Source organism: Seriola lalandi, unplaced genomic scaffold (genome assembly GCF_002814215.2).
Source record: "Seriola lalandi dorsalis isolate HSWRI2012SDOR001 ecotype SW California unplaced genomic scaffold, Sedor1 jcf7180002054400, whole genome shotgun sequence".
NCBI lineage: Eukaryota > Metazoa > Chordata > Actinopteri > Carangiformes > Carangidae > Seriola > Seriola lalandi.
The window spans coordinates 6,355-27,872 of record NW_019524953.1 but is presented as its reverse complement, the minus strand read 5'-3'; the positions used below and the strand labels follow the sequence as shown (position 1 = coordinate 27,872).

The 21,518-nt window shown below is 42.7% G+C and overlaps 3 protein-coding genes and 2 long non-coding RNA genes across 6 annotated transcripts; 3 read left to right on the top strand and 2 right to left on the bottom strand.

Annotated features, from left to right (window-relative positions):
• Positions 1-1,164: 1,164 nt before the first annotated feature.
• rpp25l (ribonuclease P/MRP 25 subunit-like) lies at positions 1,165-5,890 on the top strand. Of its 2 annotated transcripts, none has more exons than XM_023409620.2 (2): positions 1,165-1,300; positions 4,435-5,890. In XM_023409620.2, exon 2 carries the CDS (start codon positions 4,435-4,437, stop codon positions 5,095-5,097), a length of 663 nt encoding a protein of 220 aa, XP_023265388.1. In that variant the 5' UTR covers positions 1,165-1,300; the 3' UTR covers positions 5,098-5,890. The 2 variants fall into 2 exon arrangements, with proteins under 2 accessions (XP_023265388.1, XP_087031069.1); XM_087174943.1 differs by lacking the exon at positions 1,165-1,300 and adding an exon at positions 1,919-2,062.
• A 155-nt stretch (positions 5,891-6,045) lies between these two features.
• Positions 6,046-17,957, top strand: LOC111657442 (gamma-aminobutyric acid type B receptor subunit 2-like). Its single transcript, XM_087174945.1, has 19 exons — positions 6,046-7,038; positions 7,439-7,576; positions 8,538-8,708; positions 8,853-8,954; positions 9,149-9,214; positions 10,377-10,565; positions 10,743-10,985; positions 11,115-11,175; positions 11,307-11,387; positions 11,682-11,832; positions 11,921-12,053; positions 14,172-14,270; positions 14,416-14,538; positions 14,802-14,912; positions 15,651-15,860; positions 15,966-16,076; positions 16,722-16,803; positions 17,069-17,162; positions 17,630-17,957. The coding sequence occupies exons 1-19, from the start codon at positions 6,802-6,804 to the stop codon at positions 17,817-17,819; spliced, it is 2,592 nt and encodes an 863-aa protein (XP_087031071.1). The 5' UTR covers positions 6,046-6,801; the 3' UTR covers positions 17,820-17,957.
• Positions 7,193-8,638, bottom strand: LOC147818913 (uncharacterized). Its single transcript, XR_015437472.1, has 2 exons — positions 8,501-8,638; positions 7,193-7,622 (listed from the first exon to the last, which is right to left on the bottom strand). It is a non-coding gene; the product is annotated as an uncharacterized LOC147818913 (long non-coding RNA).
• On the bottom strand, positions 9,019-18,091 carry LOC147818912 (uncharacterized). Its single transcript, XR_015437471.1, has 3 exons — positions 17,951-18,091; positions 17,679-17,812; positions 9,019-9,257 (listed from the first exon to the last, which is right to left on the bottom strand). It is a non-coding gene; the product is annotated as an uncharacterized LOC147818912 (long non-coding RNA).
• Positions 18,092-19,442: 1,351 nt separating this feature from the next.
• On the top strand, positions 19,443-20,957 carry LOC147818911 (uncharacterized). Its single transcript, XM_087174944.1, has 4 exons — positions 19,443-19,603; positions 19,701-19,848; positions 20,434-20,542; positions 20,747-20,957. Exons 1-4 carry the CDS (start codon positions 19,525-19,527, stop codon positions 20,870-20,872), a joined length of 462 nt encoding a protein of 153 aa, XP_087031070.1. The 5' UTR covers positions 19,443-19,524; the 3' UTR covers positions 20,873-20,957.
• The last annotated feature ends 561 nt before the right edge of the window (positions 20,958-21,518 follow it).

Here is a 21,518-nt window from a genome sequence, read left to right as displayed (position 1 = left end):
TCCACTCTGTTATTTACATTTGTACTTCTTTACTTCTTACTCAGCTACATTTATTTGAAAGCTGTAGTTAATTTTTGGATCAAGATTTTATATAAAAAGAATATGATAAATTTATAAAATACAATTCACTAGTAAAGACTGAACCATCTGTTGGTGTGACCCCTTTAAAAAAGCTGTTTCAGATGTGTATGAGTTATTATCAGAGAGACTGAAACTTCCCAGATGGTTGGATGGAAAAACAGGGAGGAAAAATCATCCAAAGTTTTACAGGAAAACAACAACAGGCATTGACCAGAGAACAGTCTGAAAACAGTGTCAACGCTGTGCAGCAGTCTTTTCCTTTTCTTCTGGTCTACCCCATTAATCATCTCATAACCCCTCAGGGAGGGGCTTGACCCCAAGTTTGATTACCACTGTACAACCCGGCTCAACTGTGACTGGCTACAACGCTAAAATACACAATGATTCATCAGTATTAACAATCTAATCATATCATTTATTATAATAGATCAGTCACAGGGGCCATTCTTCAGTGGGGGGAGTACTAACTTACTTATGCAGGACTAATGGAGTATTTCTACACTGTTGTGTTGGTACTTTTATTTACCTAAAATATCTCAGTGCTTCTTCTGCATTTAACTGATTGATGTTAAGTTGCCTTGTTTTGTTCAACCAAAAATAAATAAATAAACAAACAAACAAACAAATAAAGAAATTGATAATGAATATCTGCAGTCCTAGTTCATACCAAAAATAATAAAGCTGCTGTATAAAACACAAGGAGCTATGTTGGTGTGGGTGTGTCGCAGCCATTTTTTCAGACCCGAATGAATGAATGAATCACAAAGTTAAGGGAATTTGTCAAGTCTTCTCTCTTGGAAAGATGAAAAATACAGTTTAGAAACACTTCTAAGAAATTATAATTTCACTTTTGTGTGAAATGTCCAAGTTTGTTTTCACCAATTTGTCTGAGCAGGAACGGGTTCACTTCCACTCACAACTACTAACTGTTTAAAACCCATAGTCAAAAACACAATTTTGGAAAATATTTTCAGACGACACTGTCTTAAATCGACAACGAAAACGAATTAAAACACAATCAATGCTACTTTATCAGTGACCGTAAAAGTGTCATGTCTTCTCTCTGATCATTTCCCGGTTCTGAATTTAGTTGTTCAGAAAACGCCGACCTTCAAAAAGGACTACAGTTTACGACACTTCACGTCGTTGTACGGTAACGTAAAGTGAGGCAGATATGGTAAACATGTGGAGTGGTTAGTAGCCGAAAAATAACGTTGTGGTAAGACTGAACTTTTAATGCACATATTTTAGTTCATACTACAACATAGAAGTAGCCGTTTATCGAGACTCTGGTGGTTTTGTATTCAGCTTATTTCCGTGAATACAAACTAAAGATGTTAGCTTGTAGCTTAGCCGCACTTTCTAACGAACTAATAACAACTTCGGTGCCGTTTTCTGACAATTAATTAACCTTAAATTGTTAGATTGGTTCAGTGACTAAAGGTTAGCTGCACTGTCCTTTATCAGTGTAACGTGTCGAGCCTCTAAATGTCCCCAACGGTCAGAAAAAAAGATGGCGCTGATCTCCGTTTAAAACACCGTAGATTTAAACATTTTCCTCGTCACGGTTGAACCTCCACTCATGGCAGTTTCTAAAACAAGCTGCTGGATCATCACAACGCCCTCCTTCATTCGGCTCACATTCAGTACACCTAGCACCCCTGGTTTAGTTTGTACAGATGATGTTGCTGACTAACGGTAGTCTCCACCAAACGCCTGAGTGGCGTACGTCAGAAACGTGAAGGTCGATTTTACCCCGGAGTGAAATCATTTACATCCCGAAAATGTTCGAAGAGACTAAAACATTTCCCAGCAGGTCCCAGGGTTCATTCTTGTTCAACTAATTTGAGACTTGCAAGGAAAACTGCACATGTCCTGTATTGTTTCTATGGAATTTGGTGTGTGTGTGTGTGTGTGTGTGTTTGGTCTGTGGAGGTTTGAGGGACTCCACTGAGATCAATAAGGAAATCAGCTCGTCCAGGTAATGAACTCTGTTAGTTTTATATAACTGTCAAGTGTAATCAATCAGAATCAGAAGACTTTATTGAACCCAGGGGGAAATTAAGTTTGGTTACAGTTGCTCCCTCAGCAAATAAGAGAATATGAAGTAGAATATAAAAGTAAAGATAATAAAAAATAATCATAAAATATAACTTTTATTTCTAAAAAATATGGAAAAGATTACGCCCATCATTTGTATAATATCTTTATTTTTCCCAAACGTCCTCTGTCTCTTGTACACCCTATTTTATAAAGGGTATCAGCCAGGTGACTTTTTTTTTTTTATTATTATTTTTTAGTTATTTGAATTGATTTATATTTCTCTGTGATATTTTATGTATAAGGTATTTACTTATTTGTGTTTTTGTATTATTTTTCTTTTTTTGTTGGATGCCTTTAATTTAATTTAATTAACTTCACTGGTCCTAAATTGTTTCTGTATTATCTATTTTGATAGATTCATTATTGTTTTTGCAAATGAGTCTCATAGAAGGCTGTAAATGGATCATTACGTAATACGATAAAAAAATAATTAAAATATGAAATTATGTACTTATGCTATAATATATAAATAAAACGAAATAAATATATGTAAGGCTATGAGTATAAAATTGAACTTGTCTAAAGTTTGTATACTTTAATAAGTATAAATAAATAAGCTTCAAACTGAGTGAAATGACCCGGAAGTATCTGAGCAGCTTCATGATCAGAGTGAGGAAAGGAGCTTCACTGCTTCCTATTTTATCTCCTTTAGGAAACACTGGAGCTTCCTTTACCAAAGGAAAGGAGAAATGCCGTCCCACAATTCCTTGCTGCAGCAACATTTAAAACCACACTAGAGACACATAAATGTAGAAACAACAGAGCAGCTTTTTCTGTTTGATGGACTGAAGATCAGATCCATAAATATAGATTCATTCTCTTTAAATCAGTCAGGAGTCGTAATAAAGAACGAGCTGATGAATTTATAGTGAACATCATCATCATCAGAACTAAATACTATAGTCTATACATTAAAGTTGTTTCACTAAATCCCCTCCCTGTGTGGAAAGACCTAAACATTCATTTTCTGTAGTTAACCAATGTAAAGGATTATCAGGAAACTTCTGTCTGAATATGATTAATTCTTATTTCCTGCTCGGTTCATTATTTCTATTTGGTTATTATTTTACCCGCTCAGTTTTCTCTATTTGTATTTTCCTATCATGTTTTCTTATTTCAACATTTCAGTCCTGTTTGTTTCAGTGGTTAGAGGAGGATTCATCCTCTGTGTGTCATAAATAAAGTTTGTTCAAAAAAGAAAAAAGCTCAGTGTAAGTGCAGTCAGATTCTCCTCCACGTCTTTGATCGTCGGAGGTCGAGGAGACGGGGTCAGAGCGGAGATCAACCTCAGTCCTTCAGTGTGAGGAGGACACCTGTCTGATCATTAATAACCAGATGATTGGCTCCCAGCAGTGGCAGCAGGGCGGGTCCTGTGGGAAGCTGCAGGTTGAGCGGTTCTCTAACTCGGGGGGGTTAATGTAGTGGAATCTTGTTTATAGACCTTTTTCATTTGGCACATTGAAAACAGCTTTAAAAAATCTAAGAATAATTGCAAATAAAACTTGTAACAGGAACCAGAACTGTGATGTGATTGGTTCCCCCTGTGTTATTGCAACAGGCCACAGTATCTGACATGAGTAAGGCCTGTAAATGTGTTTTATGCGAGAAGAGCAGACAGGAGACTCTTGTGAAGACGAGGGTTAAACAGATGGAGAACAGGACCGAATGTTTTTATATGGAAGAAAAGACAAACGCATGATTCTCTGTAACGAGTCCAAAGTATGACGTGACTTCTTGAGTTCAGTTGTTATCTTTTTTTGATTGTTACAAACCAATTTCAAGCTTCAAAAAGGAGGAATGACAGAAAGCCGCAGCTTCCCCGAGGGATGATGTTATGTCTCTGTATTCATTAACTCTCATTAATTTCATAACGACAACTTCATGTGTGAAGGCGGGAACTTCCTCCCTGTTCCTCATACAAGGTTGGGAACTAAATGTCAGATTTACTAACGCAGTATTTCACTTCTGAAAACTTACTGTAATCATGGTGCGTCATTATGTGTCTACTGATTTATTTATGTTTGTTTTTCATGTAAGATGGAGCCTTTTCACTCTGTAAAGTCGTGTTTGTAACGGATTTTGATAAGTGCTGTCTAATGCAGCATTATGAGATGTTTGTTTCAGTGACTCCAGACTGACTGGCCTGCAGTCTCTGTCTCAGTGTGGTCCTGGTTCTGAGTTTATGTAGATGACAGGCAGTGAAGTGTTTTGGCTGCAGCTCAGTAACAGCTGTCTTCCATCTGTCTGCAGATGGAGAACTACAGCAAGGCTCGGACGGCGGAGCAGCCGTCTGCCTGTCCGTTCCCCGGCCTCCCCCCCGACACGCCGGAGGTCCGCGTCAAAGACGGCAGCAAGATCCGCAACCTGCTGCGCTACGCCCTGAGCCGCATGGAGGCCAAACCGCGAGCGGCTGAAGAGGAGGGACGACCCGCACCTGAGGAGGGAGGCGTGGCTGTGGAGGGACACCAGGAAGCGCCGGGCCGCCCGCTCTGCAAACAGATGATCTTCACTGCGAGCGGGAAGGGCGTGTCCAAAGCCATCACCTGTGCTGAGATCGTGAAGCGGCGTGTGAAGGGGCTCCACCAGCTCACCAAGCTGCTGTACAGCACCGCCGTGGAGGTGTGGGAGCCGCTGGAGCCCGCCGCTGGCCTCGACAGCCTGACGGTCAGCAGGAACCTACCCGCCATCTGGATCCTCCTCTCCCTCGAGCCGCTGGACACCAGCCAGCCCGGATACCAGGCGCCGGGCCGGTACGACGCCCTGTGGGCTCAGTCCGCCAACAGGGAGGAGGGAGGAGGTTTCACCAGACAAAGACCAGGACACAGGAGGAAGAGAGGAGGAGGAGGCGGCGGCAGTAGCAGAGGAAAGGGACCCGGCCATCAGACTGGACGGTCCAGAGAGGCCAATAAATGACAGGTGATTTCTGTTCGCCTACATGGACGTAAAGACGACAGAGACGCTGTGAAGGAGCCTGAAGTGAACTCGCTTCATTTCTATCAACATCAGCTAAAGAGAGATGATCCATCACAGTCAGAGTTTAAGCCACTTCTGTCAGCTTCATGTTTATTTAGATAATATTATTATCATTATCATTATTATTGTTATTGGACACTGACTTATGGGTTTGCAGGCAGGAGCTGACAAAATCACCTCAACTCAACATTCATGTATTTGCTTGTTCAGGAGCTTTTAACTTTATCACGCAGTCTTCATCAGTAGGGAAACCTTGAGTAGAGGTTGTTTGTTTGTCCGCAGCTGTTTCCAAGCTTACAAATCACCTGTTAGATATGGATGAGAAGTCGTAGTGATGCTACATTTCCATAGCAACTGAGAAAACTGCTGTTGCTTTCAAAAGCTCCTCATTAAAGTGAGTAAGTGGACATTGAGTTGAGGTGGTTTTGTAGCCATAAGCCAAACACTGAAGTGACGTAAAGAATAATGTACATTTAGTTGTTTCTTCTGCCAGTGTGTGGCAGTGATGGATTAGCCACATGCTGACACTGACTGTGTGAAGCTCAGCTAAAACAGGAAGCACCAGTTTAAACTCTCTTCAAGTTCAACTCTGTTCTTTTTTTGTTTTTCTTCAGAGACACGCCTCCTGACCTTTTGTTTTCCTGTCTGTTGAGATGTGCCCTGTTGTGCTCATACAGTGTAAACAGACTTTATGTGTTCTCATTAAAGAGATCTTTATTTGTTTTGCCCTGGACCTGTGGGGGTTGAATGATCGCACACATTTCTGCAGTGATACAAAAACCCGTCTGCTCACAGTCTGTGTCCAGGCTGAGAACCTGTGAACACCAGAGTCTGACGGAGTCCATCGGAGTCCATCTCCGCCCGACCAGAGCCGGGTCTGAGTCTTGCATGTCCTTAAATGGCCACAATACAGGACGTAACCCTTTGATTTAGGCATCGACATAATCTTTCGACTGGCGCCTCCCTCAGGACAAATCTTAATGTTTTACGCTTACACACTTTTAGTTGTCTGCAGTGTGATGAAGATGCCTGTCGTTTTATCAAACATTTCCGTCTCTAATAATCTTATCATTTAATTACTGTGAATTTCTGGGATGCAGCTAATGATTATTTTAGTTCTCTATTTGTTTGCCAATGGCTCCAAATTTCTCAAAAAATAGATTCACAGTTGGTTCAATAAAACACTAGAAAAGAGTGAAAAACGACCTTCACAGGTTCAGACAGACTTTTTTTATCCAACAAACTGTATAAAACCATCAGAATATTTAATGTAGTAAAATGTGAGGGTGTGAAAAGCTGAATCTACCAAACATCAAATATTGACTCGGATGATTATTGAAGTCTTAATCATTTCCTGTCAGTCAACTAATTGATTAAACAAGCAGACTTGAGCGGAGGTGAGTTCCCTCCTTTAAATCCCTCTGTGATGGGTTCAGGTTGTGGCAGTAAGAGGGGTCCTGTCCCGGTAGATCCTCCTCCGAGGGAGTCCTAGGGAGCGGCCTGTGCTGAAGATCCTGGTGGCATCTTGTGTGGATTTTGATCCTTTTATCTCCTCAGGCTGTCAGCTGCTTACAGCACAAGAGGATTAGTTTCCTGCAGTAGGATCAGAGCGGAGCCTCACAGTGTCTGTGGTCGTAGCAGAGAATGGAGCGGTGTGGACGGGCGGAGGTGTTCAGGCTGCTGCTGCTGGTCTGCTGGCTGACGGTCGGCCCGGTGCTGGCTCAGGTCCGCCACCCGCTGCCTGTGCTGTGGTTGATGCCGATGAGGGAGAACCTGACGGCCGGCGTTGGTCCGGCTGTCAGACTGGCTCTACAGGACCTGAAGAAGCAGCCACCTCCACTGGGGAACTACGAGCTCCAGCTCCAGCTGCTAGACTCTCAGGTTGGTCTCTGATTGGCTGCTCCTCTGGGGTTTTTCTGGCATCTGATAAAGTACTGACATTGTGAGCCTTCAGGTGTTTTGTCCTCTCAGTCACACAGGTATGAGGAAGTAAAACTGTTGGGTATTTCAAAATAAAAACAGGGACCAGAAAAAGTCATATTCCAAAAATGTTTTATTTTTTCTCTCCGTCCATTAATCAGTTTGTGAACACTCAGGTTTTGTGAGGTCATCAGCAGCAGCAGATATTGTAGAGACATACTGACTGTGATGCATCAGTATCAGCTGGAAGATATGAATCTACAGACTCAGTTGGTCTCTGTGACATTGATCCTCCTCCAGCTGTAAACATCTGGATTCATGTTTCTCTCTGCTAAAGTTGTGTTTTCTTCACGCTCTGCAGTGTGATCCTGCTAAATCACTCAAAGCTCTGTTTGACGCCATGTGGGCGGGGCCAAAATACATGCTATTGCTCGGAGGGGTGTGTCCATCTGTGACGGCGCTCATCGCTCGCTCTCTGCCGGCTCTCAACCTGGTGCAGGTACGGATCCGGATCCGGTCCACTGACGGTTTCCATTCAATGTGACCTTGGGGACAAGATGTGATGCTGTGACCTTTTCTATGACACAGAGTTAAAAGTGTCCTGAGGTTCTCAGCGTCAGTGTTGCCATGAGAAAACGTTTTTATGAGCAGGTCTCTGATTGGTCTGATGCTCACAAACTTCAGCCTCTGATCTACAGGTGGCAGCAGGTAACGAGACGCAGCAGTGTGCAAACAGAGAGGAAGAAGAAACCTTTGTTTATAAGAAAACTCCACAGGCCACTGAAAAATGTTATATTAAAGGTGTCAGTAGTTAAACAGCAGTAACTAATAATAATAATAAATTAATTTGTATAGCACCTTTCATACAAGAAATGCAACACAAAGAGCTTCACATGAAAAAAAAAGACAAAAAATGAACATTAAAACATGTTTAAAGTATTAATCTGAAATTAAAAACATTCAAATGAGATAAAATAATAAATAAAATAATAATTAATTAAATAGGAAGATATTTAAAAGAAGTGATGAGCAGCAGAAATGTGGAAGTGCAACATTTCAGAGCTTTGAAAATACTTAGTGAGCTGCCTCTGATATCCATAGGTATCTTTACCTGATATCTGTAGATGTATAGATATCTGATATATATATATATATATGATATCTGTAGGTATCTATATCTAATATCTATAGGTGTGTGTATGTGTGTATATATATATATATATATATATATATCTGATTTCTGTAGGTGGTGTGTTCCACAGCCTTCAATACCAACCTTCAGTAAAGCAGGAGATGACCTCGGTTTGTATGTAAGGAGGAGGAGCTTAAATTAGTTGTAAATTTAACAGGAAGTTACTGGAGTGACCGTCTCTCTCCTCTTGGTTCTGGTTCACAGCCGAGCCGCAGAATTTACAGTAGTTACCTGTGCTGACACCATGACGTGTCCTCTGGTGTCGCAGGTGTCTTTTGCAGCCACGTCGCCCAGCCTGTCCAACAGGAAGTGGTACGGGAATCTGTTCAGCACCGTGCCATCAGACCGAGCTCTGAACCAGGCCACGGTGAAACTGCTGCAGCGCCACAAGTGGACCAGAGTCGGCATCATCACACAGGAAACACCCAGACTGTCACAGGTGATCATCGTTGACCTCCTGACTTTTCTTCTGACCACGTTTTAACGGCTCCATGACCACGGCTCTAAGAAAGTGTGTGTGTGTGTGTGTGTGTGTGTGTGTGTGTGTGTGTGTGTGTGTGTGTGTGTGTTTCTCTGTCTCCAGATGAGGAAGGATCTGCTCAGACAGCTGCTGAAGGCTGAGGTTCAGGTGGTTTCCACAGAGAGTCTCTCTGACGACGTCTGCAGCAGCCTGAAGACGCTGAAGGTGCTGAAGCAGAATCCAGTAGATTTCAGTAGATTACAGTAGATCTCCATGAACACGGCAGAACGACAGCAGGACAGAGACCTTTAATTGACTCTAAATGATAAATGTCTGTTTACATTTGTCCAAGTTAATGACTAATCAATAATAAAATGATTGATTTGGGGATTAAATATCTGCCTCTGTTTTCGCTGCAGGATCGTGACGTTCGGATCGTCATCGGACAGTTTGAGGAAGATTCTGCCGCTGACGTTTTCTGCTGTGTGAGTTCATGATGACGTCTTATTAAAGTCCAGATCATGTGACCTGAAAAATGAGAGAATCAGTGAGATGTGGAAATTCAAAAACACCAACATCTATAAAAACTCACCGAACCTTGTTTGTTTAATCGTCATATAAAAAGAGGTGTGAATAATACAGTTTGTGGTTTCAGGGGGAGTTTTAAGCTGGAACTATTTCTTGACGAATAGCAGTGTATCCATCCACCCAGCACTTGTGTGCAGTGGCTCCGGCTACAGAGTGAGATGAAACTGTTCCACCTTTAGTGTCTCCAGAGGGAGCTGTATGCTCACCCCAATCTCCCACCCAACTGTTGCATTGTGGGTAATGTAGGCACAGGGTTTTGACAAAGAAGAAAAATGTGTGGAATAAAAAAGATGATAATGCAGAAATAATAAATGTATTTTAAAGCTCCCTCCAGTGTAAAGGTCTCTGTCCATGTGTAGTGTGATTATAGATCAGGTCTAGGTTCTATATTAATACTGTGAAAGTATCAAAGCCTCAGTCCACAGAGAAATGCACACAGCCTGTATTCAGAAACTGAGCCTTAAAACCAGCCGTCAGGACTTCTGGAACTTTGTGATGTCACAACAAAGCAGTCACCAAGCCCTGCCCACCTGGACCCACCATCCAAACCTTGCAGGATTTGGTTTCTCTCAGTGTTTTTACCTGAAATCGGATATATTTTTATTGATCATTCAGAAAACAGTCGGCCAATCAGAAGAGAGACTCAGAGCCTCCTCTCTTCTGATTGGCTCACTGACCTGTTGTTACTAGAGCTCCAGAGAGAAGCCTGAGAGAGGAGATGTAAAACTACACTGAGATGGTTTTTATATCTTCTGATGGATCAACACTTCAAATAAAACACAGAAGAAGAAGAAACATGGAGCTTTACATCAAATAGAAATATATTCTAGATGTATTTAATATTATTTCATACATTTTTCTCCAAAATGCAGTCTAATATATTTATTTGGAAACTTTTAGATCTCTGTGAGAGGTATAAATAAAGTTGTGTGGGTTTGAACACTATGTCTCAGTGTGTTGTCAGAACCTTTTCAATTACTTTCAAGTTTGGATAATCAAGCATCAGATTGTTGTAGTAACTGTCAGCACTGCAGCTGCCATGATGTGTTTCCTCCTCAGGCGCACAGACTGAACGTGTTTGGAGCCGGGTACCAGTGGATGGTTGTTGATGGAGGAACAGCTGGGTGGAGGCTGGGGCGGCGGGTGTCCGGCTGCTCGGACAACAACCTCCATCAGGCAGCAGACGGATCCATCCGGCTGCAGGTCAGACAGCTGAGGAACGCTAACACAGCGGGCGTCTCTGGACGGGTCAGAAAACATCATCTGTACTACAGTGACAGACGAGCCGAGTCTCTGCTCGTTGGTTTCACTCAAATTATTGTTTTGATTCGTGTGAAGTTCCAGATTTCATGGACTCTGTCAGGTCTGTCTCCACCTGCAGCAAAGCCCTTTCATAGTCTCCTGTTCTAACACCTTGTCCTGCAGACTCCTCAGGACTACCGGGACTCCTACCTCAGACAGCTGATCCAGGAGGGCTCCCACTTCAGCCCCCTCCACGCCTTCGCCTATGACACCGTCTGGGTCGCCGCTAAGGCTCTGAGTCAGGTGACGGAGGCCGTGAAGCACAGAGAGAAATACAGCGTCCGCAGGAATGTGACGGTCAGTGAGGAGGAGGTGCAGAAGATGCTGCTGGACGCCGTGAGGAGCACGCAGCTGGAAGGAGTCACGGTGAGAAGATCGCACCTGAAACATGTTCACGCATTCAGTCAGCTGCCTCCACTTCCCCTCCGCCAGTAGGTTACCTGTATGTTCTTACCTGTATATTAATGATGTCATGAAGTCACATGTCTTTTTCAGGGACCAGTTTTTTTTCGGAACGGAGAGAGAATGACGGCGATCGAGCTGATCCAGTTTCAAGGTGACGTGACACATGGAGCTGCTCTGTTCATGTTCAGATACTCATGTTATTCAGCACACGTACAGTACTGTGTGTGTGTGTGTGTGTGTGTGTGTGTGTGTGTGTGTGTGTGTGTGTGTGTGTGTCCTCAGGCAGCAGTGGTGTGTTGGTGGGTGAGTTCAGTACGTCCACTCAGCAGCTCCGACTGCTGAACCACCTGCTGAAGTTCAAAGGTCAGAAACTAAAGGCACACTTGACGTTTTATTTTGAAATGATCCACAAACCAGAACTGGAAGCATCATCTTGTGACTTTAATTTGAAATTCGAACCTGCTTCGCCAGAGTAATGACTTCCTGTTTATTGTGAGTTTTAAGCTGTTGGACTTTTTTTAAAATTTTCTCCCATTTGAGACCAACTCAATGAAAAACATCAGTTGTTAAAAAAACAATGAGAAGAATCAATAATCGCCGCCCTTGATCAGACATATTGATCAGGTTCAGATGATTGTTGTCGCTGTGGTTCTGCAGGTCCAGGACCAGCCAGAGACCGGACCCTGGTGCGTCTGCAGCGCCGCGGTGTGAACCTCCTCGTGTACAGCGCCGTTTCATCAGCTGCAGCCGTGATCATCATCATCACTCTGATCGTCCTCTGCTTCATCGGCATCCACCGCAAACACCGGTACATGGCCTGGACTCTAACCTGTGTGGTGTGTGGACCACGGCGCTCACTCAGCTGCTCCTGTGTCTCTGTCTCTGTCTGTCTGCAGGCTGCTGAGATCCAGTGCAGGACCCCAGGACCAGCTACTCCTGCTGGGCGTCCTGCTCTCCTCCTCCTGGGTGCTGGTCTCCGGTCTGGACGGGTCCTCGGTGTCCGACTGGACCTTTGAGACGCTCTGCTCCGTGAGTTTTTAAAAATAGATATTAATGGAAAAACAACGTAATACAAAACCACACTGAGCGCACATGGAGACATGGATGAGGCGGGAACGCCTTTTTTTGTTCTGAAGGTTCAGACTGAGAGAAATGATCTTTAGTCTCTGAGCAGCTTCATGAGGAAAGGAGCTTCACTGCTTCCTCTCTCATCTCCTTTAGGAAACATTGGAGCTTCCTTTACCAAAGGAAAGGAGACATGCCGTCCCACAATTCCTTGCTGCAGCAGCATTTAAAACCACAGCAGAGCCACATAAATGTAGAAACAAAAACTGTTTGATGGACTGAAGCCCCGATCCATAAATATAGATTCATTCTCTGTCATGATGAAGAACAAGCATATATCATCTTCATTATCATCGTAGCAATTCATCTTCTATATATCCTACTCATGTCTCATGGCCTCTTACTCGTTGCTTATTTCAATTTGATTATTATTTTAATGGCTCAACTTTCTCAATCTGTATTTTTCTTTCATACCGTCTTATTTCAATATTTGTTTGGTGTTGTAAAGAGAGGAGTAGGTGGGATTTATCCTCCACGTGTTATAAATAAAGTTAGTTTGAAAAAAAGCTCAGCGTCACTTCAGTCGGATTCTTTTCCTCAGTCCTGATGAATTCGCCGTCACGTCTTTGACCTCGTGACGTTTTCCGTGGAACTGATTCGATTTTGGGGGTCAAAAGGTCAAGGTCACTTGGACGTCACGTTCTTGTGAATGCAGTATATCAGGAATGCCCAGAGGGAATTTCATGACATCTGACGCAAACACTCACTTGGATTTAAGGATGGACTGATTAGATCTTGGGAACATTAAAGGTTCTGTGATGAGAGGAGATCTCTGAAAGCTGTTCTCAGAAACTGTCTGAATGTAAACGCTCCACATCAGGAGCAGAGGCTGGAAATTGTCCAAGACATTTACATTATAGAAAAGTTGACATGTTTTATGTATCAGAGAGAATACATTTAACTCTTACAAACTGTTCAGGTCAAATTTGACCCGTTCTGACATTTAACAGCAGTAAAAATCCCATAAATGTCTTTTAGCCTGAAAGTTGAAGACTTTTCCTAAAGTGACCCAAAATACATGAAAATGTTTAAAATATTTTTATATTTTATACTTTTGTAGGTGCTGTGAATGTCTGACCCGTATCTATTGAAGTGGATTGTAGATCCACAGATATTAGATTTGTGGGTCAGATGAAGGAACATGGAGGTTTTAGGGGATCTTGAAACTGTGAAACTGTACCTGCCATGTCTGTGTGTATTTGTTATGGGACAGTGGTGACAGAGTTCAAGGGGGACCTCGACACTGTCACCACAACTGTCTGTGTTCCCGCCACATCTGCCCAGGTTCCCCCAGAGACAGGCACCTGCTGGTCTTTGAAGGGTCATGGGGGGATCATTATAAAGGTACCTGAGCTGCCACTTCACTGACTGAGGTTCTGGCAGCAGACAGACTGTGCAGTAGATGTTTCCCTCCAAAATCCAGTGATGAAAACCTAAAGAATACTCTCTCCCTGCTCTGACACATTAATTAAGGATGAATCCTCCATGTATTAATGTCAGAGAGGCTGTTTATACTTTCTACATAGATTTGTAGTTCAAGAGTCACTACAGACACTTATTATGAGGGAGTTCTTACTGTGATGTGGAGGCAGAGTGAATTTATAAGAAACACAACAAAGACTCAATGAACGACTAATTCAGATAGTTGTATGAAAATATTTCAACTTTACAGCTCCAATGTCATATGATTTTGTGTTTGATTGTGTTCATGTGTTATTCTGTTTCAGTCTTAATGTCCTCTTCTGTCTTTAATGTGAAAACTCAAAGGTCAAAGGTCAAGGTCATTGGGAGTTCACAAATTCATTCACTAACTATGACACAGTTTAACTGGACGTCATCACACCTCTGGTCATTACTCAGTGCTTCAGGAAGGAGAGACTGTGACCCTGTTTCCTGATCTTTGGCCGGTGGCGGAGGGATACAGCTGTGATACTATAATCATAATAATTGTACAGATGGCGGCTCTACCTGCCGCAGGTGTTTCACTCTCGACTTTCATGTTGGGTTTATTTGTCGGTGCAGGTTCGTCTGTGGACTCTGTCAGTGGGACACACTGTGGGCTTCACTGTGCTGCTCACCAGAACATGGAGGGTCTATTCACTCTGCAGGATCAAACATCAGGTAAATCAAACGACCAGAGTCTGAGTTTACGGTCTGAACTTCTTTAGGCGAAGCTGTGGAAACACAACCAGACGTTTCTTTAGGTTGTGTCTGACTGATTTCAGCTGTCGTCAAGCATTCCTGTTGTCCTCTTTGTTTCCAGCAGCAGAGGCGTCGGCAGCGAGCGGGTCGTGTCGTGCTCTGTCTGCTCCTGCTGGATGTGTTTGTTTTAACCACCTGGCAAATCCTGGACCCCCTCAGACGGGTGGTGCTGCAGCATCGCTCCGAGGTAACGATGACCAGGAACTGTTTTCTCAGATTGAACAAAGCTTCAAAAATACGTGGAACATGTTCATCCTTGTATGAGGAAAGAGAAAGTAATAAGTGCTGATGCGAAATGTGGTCTGAATGTGGAGAGACTACAACATGATCTCAGTTGGTTCCAGCAGCAGAGCGTTGGAGTTTTCTAACAGACAAACTTTGATGAAGGAGGATGTTGTGGAGTTTTCACAGGCAGCTGCTTCAGGAACAAACACTTGTCATTTTTTCCAGAGTGACTCTTCTGGTCTGGACGTGGTCGTCCGGCCGTACTCTGAGCTCTGCAGCTGCGCCAACATGGAGCTGTGGCTCACTGCGGTCTACGGATACAAAGGGCCCCTGCTGGTCAGAGCTCACACAACACACAGTTCCTGCTTGTCATTGAAAAGTCTAAAAAAAAAAGTAAAGGAAAATAAGGTCTTAAAAGGTCTTATATTTACCGTAAATTTGGTGTAAGTATTACATTTGCTGATAGTGTGTTGAAGACTGGTAGAAAAAAACCAAGCCAATAATAATCAATAAAAATAAATAATTAGGCTGTTTACTTTTGAGATGGGGTCATGCCGACACGCTAGGGGGCGCTAACCTGATAGTTTGGCATAAAACTACAGTCTACAGGTCCATAGGTGATGATTAGATCATTTTCAGTCAGGAAATAAAAAGTCATTGTGCATAGTGATAAGGGCTAAAAGGTCTGCGCTAAAAGCATGTTATTGATTATCAAAAGATTAATATGATATTCTGTAGGAGGATTTAGAAAATGTTTAGCTTTTATTGCTGGGTTTCTATTTGTGTCTACTATGTGCTGTTGAACTTTCATGACGAGCATGGACTGAATTTTCCACTCTGCCTCCGTTTTAAAACATTGTTTATAGAACAAAAACAAAAATCAGAGTAAAAGAAATAATTTCAACATTGTTCGACCTTAATTTTCATTTGTTGAGGTCTTAAAGGATTGATTTAGATTTTTAAAATGGTGTAGGAACCCTGATACGTTAAACGTCACACACAGGAAAACTGAACTGCTGGATGGTTAAAAAACGGAGGAGCAACTTGTTGTCAAAGCCTTTGTTTCTTCTTCAGGGTCTTGGATGTTTCCTGGCCTGGAGCATCAGGTCTGTCCAGGTGGGTCGTCACCTGACTCTGAGTGTGTTCGCTGTGACGGTGTTCAGTGCGTCAGGAGTGACAGGATCACTGCTGACATCCCACAATCCTCCTGTTCAGTTCTGCGTGAGCAGCGTCCTCATCCTCTGCTGTAACATCTTCGTCCTGAGCTTCCTGTTCGGACCGACGGTCGGTGTCTCAGCTGCTTCATTGTTTCTTTCTTACTTTGGTTTTGAAGAGTGAGAACACACAGACAGCAGACAGTGAAGTCAGAGACGTGTTTTGAATTTGTAGGTGTCGCACTTGTGGGTGAACGGCGGCGAGCTGCAGGGTGATGCTGCAGAGGAGGAAGATGAAAACCAACTGAGCAGGTTAAACCAGCAGCTGAGGAGGCGGACTGCACAGGTCAGGACACAGAAACAAGATGTTTAATGAAAAAATGAATTTGTTTTGTGCATAAATAGTTATCCTGATGTTGCTGTCAGAGAACAAGATGTAGAAACCTTCATTATTTCAAGCTCCATGTTTTCTTCTTCTTCTGTGTTTTATTTGAAGTGTTGATCCATAAGAAGAAATAAAAACCATCTCAGTGTAGTTTTACATCTCCTCTCTCAGGCTTCTCTCTGGAGCTCTAGTAACAACAGGTCGGTGAGCCAATCAGAAGAGAGGAGGCTCTGAGCCTCTCTTCTGATTGGCTGACTGTTTTCTGACTGATCCAATAAAAATAAAGCAGATTTCAGGTAAAAACACTCAGAGAAACCAAATCCTTCAAGGTTTGGATGGTGGGTCCAGGTGGGCGGGGCTTGGTGACTGCTTTGTTGTGACATCACAAAGTTCCAGAAGTCCTGACGGCTGGTTTTAAGGCTCAGTTTCTGAATACAGGCTGTGTGCATTTCTCTGTGGACTGAGGCTTTGATACTTTCACAGTATTAATATAGAACCTAGACCTGATCTATAATCACACTACACATGGACAGAGACCTTTACACTGGAGGGAGCTTAAGTAAAATGATAATAATCTTGCAGTGCTGTTTGTCGTCCTCTTTGCAGCTCGACGCAGAAATAGAAACTGTCGCCATGCAACTTTCTGAGATGTCCGAGTCCAAGATGCTTCACAAGAGAACAAACAACGGTAACAAAAAACCTGAAATCACAGAGACACTGAAAGCAGGACTAAAGGAATAACTACAGCTAAATGTAAATTCAACTGTCACTGTGTCATAATGACTTAATCTGAAACGTTCTCAGGTGTTTAGATTCAGAGAGAACGTTACTGGTGGGATTCACAGCCTCATCAGCTGATGTTAACACATTAGAATTACAACAACAGTTCTTCCTTTAGAATGAAGCCATGACGCTTCAGAACACCTGTCGTAACGGCGTGTTTGTCCCACCAGGTGAGGTCAGGCCTGTGAGCTGGACTCATGAAGCTCAGGTCTGTGCTGACGACAGGAAACCATCAAGACCAGAGGACGTCAACTCTCCTGAACTGTGAGTTCAAAACAAATCCATGCACCTGCTGTGCAGCGATGAAGAGGAGGCCAGAGCCTTCCTCACATTAACACATGAAACAAACAAATGTCTGAGCTTTGACTGGATCTTTGAACGACCTCTCCTTCTTCTTCAGTGGTTTAATGGCAGCGACTGGAAATGAAACGATTATTATCAGTTTTCTTAGTTTTTTTTGCAGTCTTCTTTCTAGATAATAAAATAAATGAAAACAACTATCACTTCCTCTAATTCACTCCGTTCACAAGTGAAAGATTTTATTAATTAATCAGAAGAAAATTATTTGACGGCCTCGTTTTCTTGTTTTCAAATATTAAGGCCCCACAGAATCATGAAGCCTCAATGACACATTATTATCCATCAGGATTTCTTATAGTTTCCTGCTGAACTGAAGAAGTGTAAATAGAGACGACATTTATTCGTCACTGTCTCTGTCTGATCTCTCTCAGCGTGCGGCGCCGTTTCTCCGTGCAGCTGCCCATCCTCCATCATTCCTACCTGCCGGTCGTCGGCGGCGTCAGTTCCAGCAGCTCCAGTCTGTTCGGCGGCCGCGATGCCTTCGTTCACCAAGACGTGCTGATGACCACCGTAACATCCTGTCCCCCTGACGCCGCACGCCTGGAGTCACGTCACTGTTGAGCCAATCAGATAGCATCTGTGACGTGCACCTGTGACTGCTTATTTTGAGAGGATTTTGGCCTCAAATTATTTTTCATATTTATTATTATAAAGGAAAATTAATACAAGTCCATATCTATACAATATATTACCCTTTTTTTCATGCAGGAGAACAGGAGCCAGATGGTTCTGCTGTTCTTCATCTCACAGAACATCACGAGGCTGTTGCTGGTTTTTAATTTGGTTTGTCAGAGAAATCAAAACAGAACTGTGAAACTCCTTCAGTGTCTCTGGTCAGAGTGAACGGAAAGTTCCCGCACAGTGACCAGAGATGATATTTCCAGCTGCTGTTTGCTCTTGCAGCACAACAACATTTCAGCAGCTTTGGGATTTTTAAAATGACGAAATCCACTCAAACATGAGCTTTGACCTGCTTCAGGTTGCAGCGTAACCATGACAACTGCTTCAGTTTCATTGCCTGAGAACAACAAGTTAGAGTGAAGGAAACCCTCATACAGGATTTCACTGCTCAGAGATGGACTGTAGAGGTGAACAGGCTGGTGCTTCTAATACTGATACCTGATGTCCTGATGTCAACATCTGGCTCAGACTCTGAGAAGAGCTGAATCTGATTTGTCCTGATCACGATCGTCCTCGTGTCTGAGTCTGATCTCTCATGGTGATCCAGCTGTTTAAGATCACAAGAGGTCACATCTGGACCCCCGGGTCTTTCTCACTCAGCTTTTGAATGTGTGGCTCCTCTGTGAGGAGCACATGGCGACCGTATGACTCTGTCCTCCGCCTGCTTTATTCACACTGACCTGCTCCATGCTGTTTTCTGAATGTAGCCACAGCCTGTAATAATCAATCATCACTATCGTTATCATTATTATAAATTTGAAACATTAGTTTATTGATCCCACACGGAGTCGGCTCAGATCACATAAAGATTCCTGAGGCATCGTTCTGCTCAGACGTGACAATATACCTTATTCATAAATGTTTGTCTTATAATGTTTGTAATATTTTTATCATTTATATATAAAAAAAAAAGAGAAAAAGTCGACATAGGAAAACCCTGTATCTGGTTCAGGAAGCTGACACAGCCGCTGTGATACAGATAGTCAAGTTCTTTTAAATGAATTACACTCAAAAGGACAAAATGGTTTAAAGGATGAACATTATTCACAAACATTTAAAACATGGTTTCTGAGGAAGGAACTGCAACTACAACGAAATACCCACAATGCATTTTCACACAGTGTTGCTACTTAAAGAAAGGCTCTGAATACTTCTTCCACCGCTGGCTGCTGATTGGTCTATACAGTGACCACCTTCAAAACGATCTGAAGTCTAAAGTGCTTCAACCCCAACTTCTCTCTACAAATATAATTCTTTGAATCTTTGGTAGCACGTTGTTTTTTGTTCTTTTTGCTCCATGATTCAATTTAAAATCCACTTTATTGAGACATGTTTGCTTCCTGGATTTGATCTGTGCTGCAGTCACCTCTGCTGTGATGAAACCTGCTGTGTTTACTGTCAGCATTGTGGAAACTACAGATGCAGTCTGCTAGGTCACAAACATGATGTTAACTGGGAAATTTTTAACAAGAACTGTGTCCACACACGGGAGGAGGAGGAGCATCAGGACTGTATAAAACCTCACCTGTGTGTCTCAGTGAGTTGTGACTGGGAGACAAAGACTTCCTTCAGACTATAATCCAACATGTCTTCATTCAAAATGCTGCTCTCTGCTCTGGCTCTGACTCTGCTGGCTCTTACTGTGGAGTCTTCGTCCGGTGGAGGTGAGGCCTTTGAGTTGTTCTTTGTCTTTAGAGTGGTATAATGTTGTTTCTGTGACTCTCTCATTAAATAAATGCGACTCATCTTTGGCTCCGACAGGCGGCTCTCCTCCCAACCACAACTACGACTTGTCGGGCTCGGCCCTGACGAGGCTCTATAACTCTCCAGTGCACCATGCTGAGAGGATGAAGAGGCCGTTGGAGGGGACTTCATCTTGGTTGGGACCAATCAGCCACTCTGGAGTTCGGTGAGTCCACACGCCGAGCTGCTCTGGTGACACAGGGAAGCTTTTAGCAGCTAAAGAGCCAGATATTTCCCTCGGGAGCTGGTGGAGACCAAACACTAAAAGAGAGAGAGAAAGAAAACAGAAAGAAGCTACAATAATGAATCAAAAACACAAATGAAATTGATGAAAGACCCAAAAAAGAAAAGGTGGAGCAGAAAATGTCAGAGAGAGCAGAACAGTGCCAAAGCTTTGTGTGATTTTGGGCCATTTTTATCAGTTTTGGTAAAATATACTTTCAGTTTTTACCAATGTGACACGAACCTGTGACACAGTCATGTTGTTTTCTGTATTTAATTTCGTTTGTTCCACTTTAAAGAAAAAAATCAACAATCATTTTTGAGTTCTGAGAAATTTTATAAAGAGTTTAGGTCGTTTCATAGATTTAGAGATGTTGATATACATCAGAATCTGCCTCATGCATATTTTTGTATTTCACATATCTGACTCTTACAGCTATTATTCAGTTACCAGCCAACACTAATGAGAATAATGTGGAAATTAAAATAAAACATCTTTTACAACCTCAAACTGCTTTTTGTTTCCCAGAGTGACGCTGGAAGACGGCACTAAGTGGCTCGTCCATAAAGGAGATGGATATGGAAGAAGCTCTCAGACAGTGGTGACTGATGCTCAACACATGAGCCGAGCCTGGGAGGTAAGCGACCAATCACAAACCAGAAATCAGAAATCAGACAGGTCAATCTGGAAAGTTGAGTTTTGATTGCCAAAGTACGAGTGTTTTAAATAAACTCTCGGCTGATGTTTCAGAGATATTGAGTGATGATGTCATGATCTCTATCCTGGAGGACAAAGTGAAGGAGTCTGTTTTAACTCCTCCTCCTGTGTTGTCTCTCTGCAGCCGGTCGCCTCCAGAGATTTCGAGGGCACAAAGAGAGTTTCTGATTTTGTGAGCGCTGGAGGCTCCAACTACAACCTCTTTACAGATAACTGTCACCTGGGCTCTCGTCGAATGATGAATCAATGAGAAACATGAACTTTTCTCTTTCCTTTAACCTTAAAGTCACAGTTTGTTTCCTCTCTGCTGAACAGATAATAAAGGAGAAACCTCACAGAGTGTGTCATGTGCTTTTTATTCCACCGGAGGCAGCAGACTGATACACACATGAGGGCTGTTTACTGTATGTAAAGGGAAATTACACCTGTTATGTGCAGGTGTGAATCTTTAGAATATCCTGTTTTCACTATCACTAGTTAATGTCACAGATATAAAAATGTGAAACACCAGCTACACAACTTTAACACACTTGAGTTTGTGTAACTTGACTTGTGGGTTAATAGATTAAACCATGTGGAGCGGTTGGATGTGAATGAAATCCACTTCTCTTATGAGCTTTATGAAAATAATCAAAGTCCTACGACACATAAAAATCTGTGTTGTTTTATTCACCTGTAGTTGAAGGCGCACCTGTGCACATGTCATCCATACCCCGGTTATGAGTCTTATGTGGATCAGATTCTGGTGTTTTTATGGAACATACTAACCTGGTTATTCACTCATAATTCTTATACAGAAATGTGAGCAAATGACCTGCAAGATCAGCAGCAGCCAGGTGTTTCAGGTGATGACATGAGACTGGGTGTCAGCCTTCGACAGCGTGTCCCCCTTTAGA

Coding starts and splice junctions, on each gene's coding strand:
- LOC147818911 (XM_087174944.1), top strand. CDS start 19,525: ATGTCTTCATTCAAAATGCTGCTCTCTGCTCTGGCTCTGACTCTGCTG. Junction 19,604..19,700: donor GGAGTCTTCGTCCGGTGGAG/GTGAGGCCTTTG, acceptor TGGCTCCGACAG/GCGGCTCTCCTCCCAACCAC. Junction 19,849..20,433: donor ATCAGCCACTCTGGAGTTCG/GTGAGTCCACAC, acceptor TTTGTTTCCCAG/AGTGACGCTGGAAGACGGCA.
- rpp25l (XM_023409620.2), top strand. CDS start 4,435: ATGGAGAACTACAGCAAGGCTCGGACGGCGGAGCAGCCGTCTGCCTGT.
- LOC111657442 (XM_087174945.1), top strand. CDS start 6,802: ATGGAGCGGTGTGGACGGGCGGAGGTGTTCAGGCTGCTGCTGCTGGTC. Junction 11,176..11,306: donor CGAGCTGATCCAGTTTCAAG/GTGACGTGACAC, acceptor GTGTGTCCTCAG/GCAGCAGTGGTGTGTTGGTG. Junction 14,539..14,801: donor TGCTGCAGCATCGCTCCGAG/GTAACGATGACC, acceptor CATTTTTTCCAG/AGTGACTCTTCTGGTCTGGA.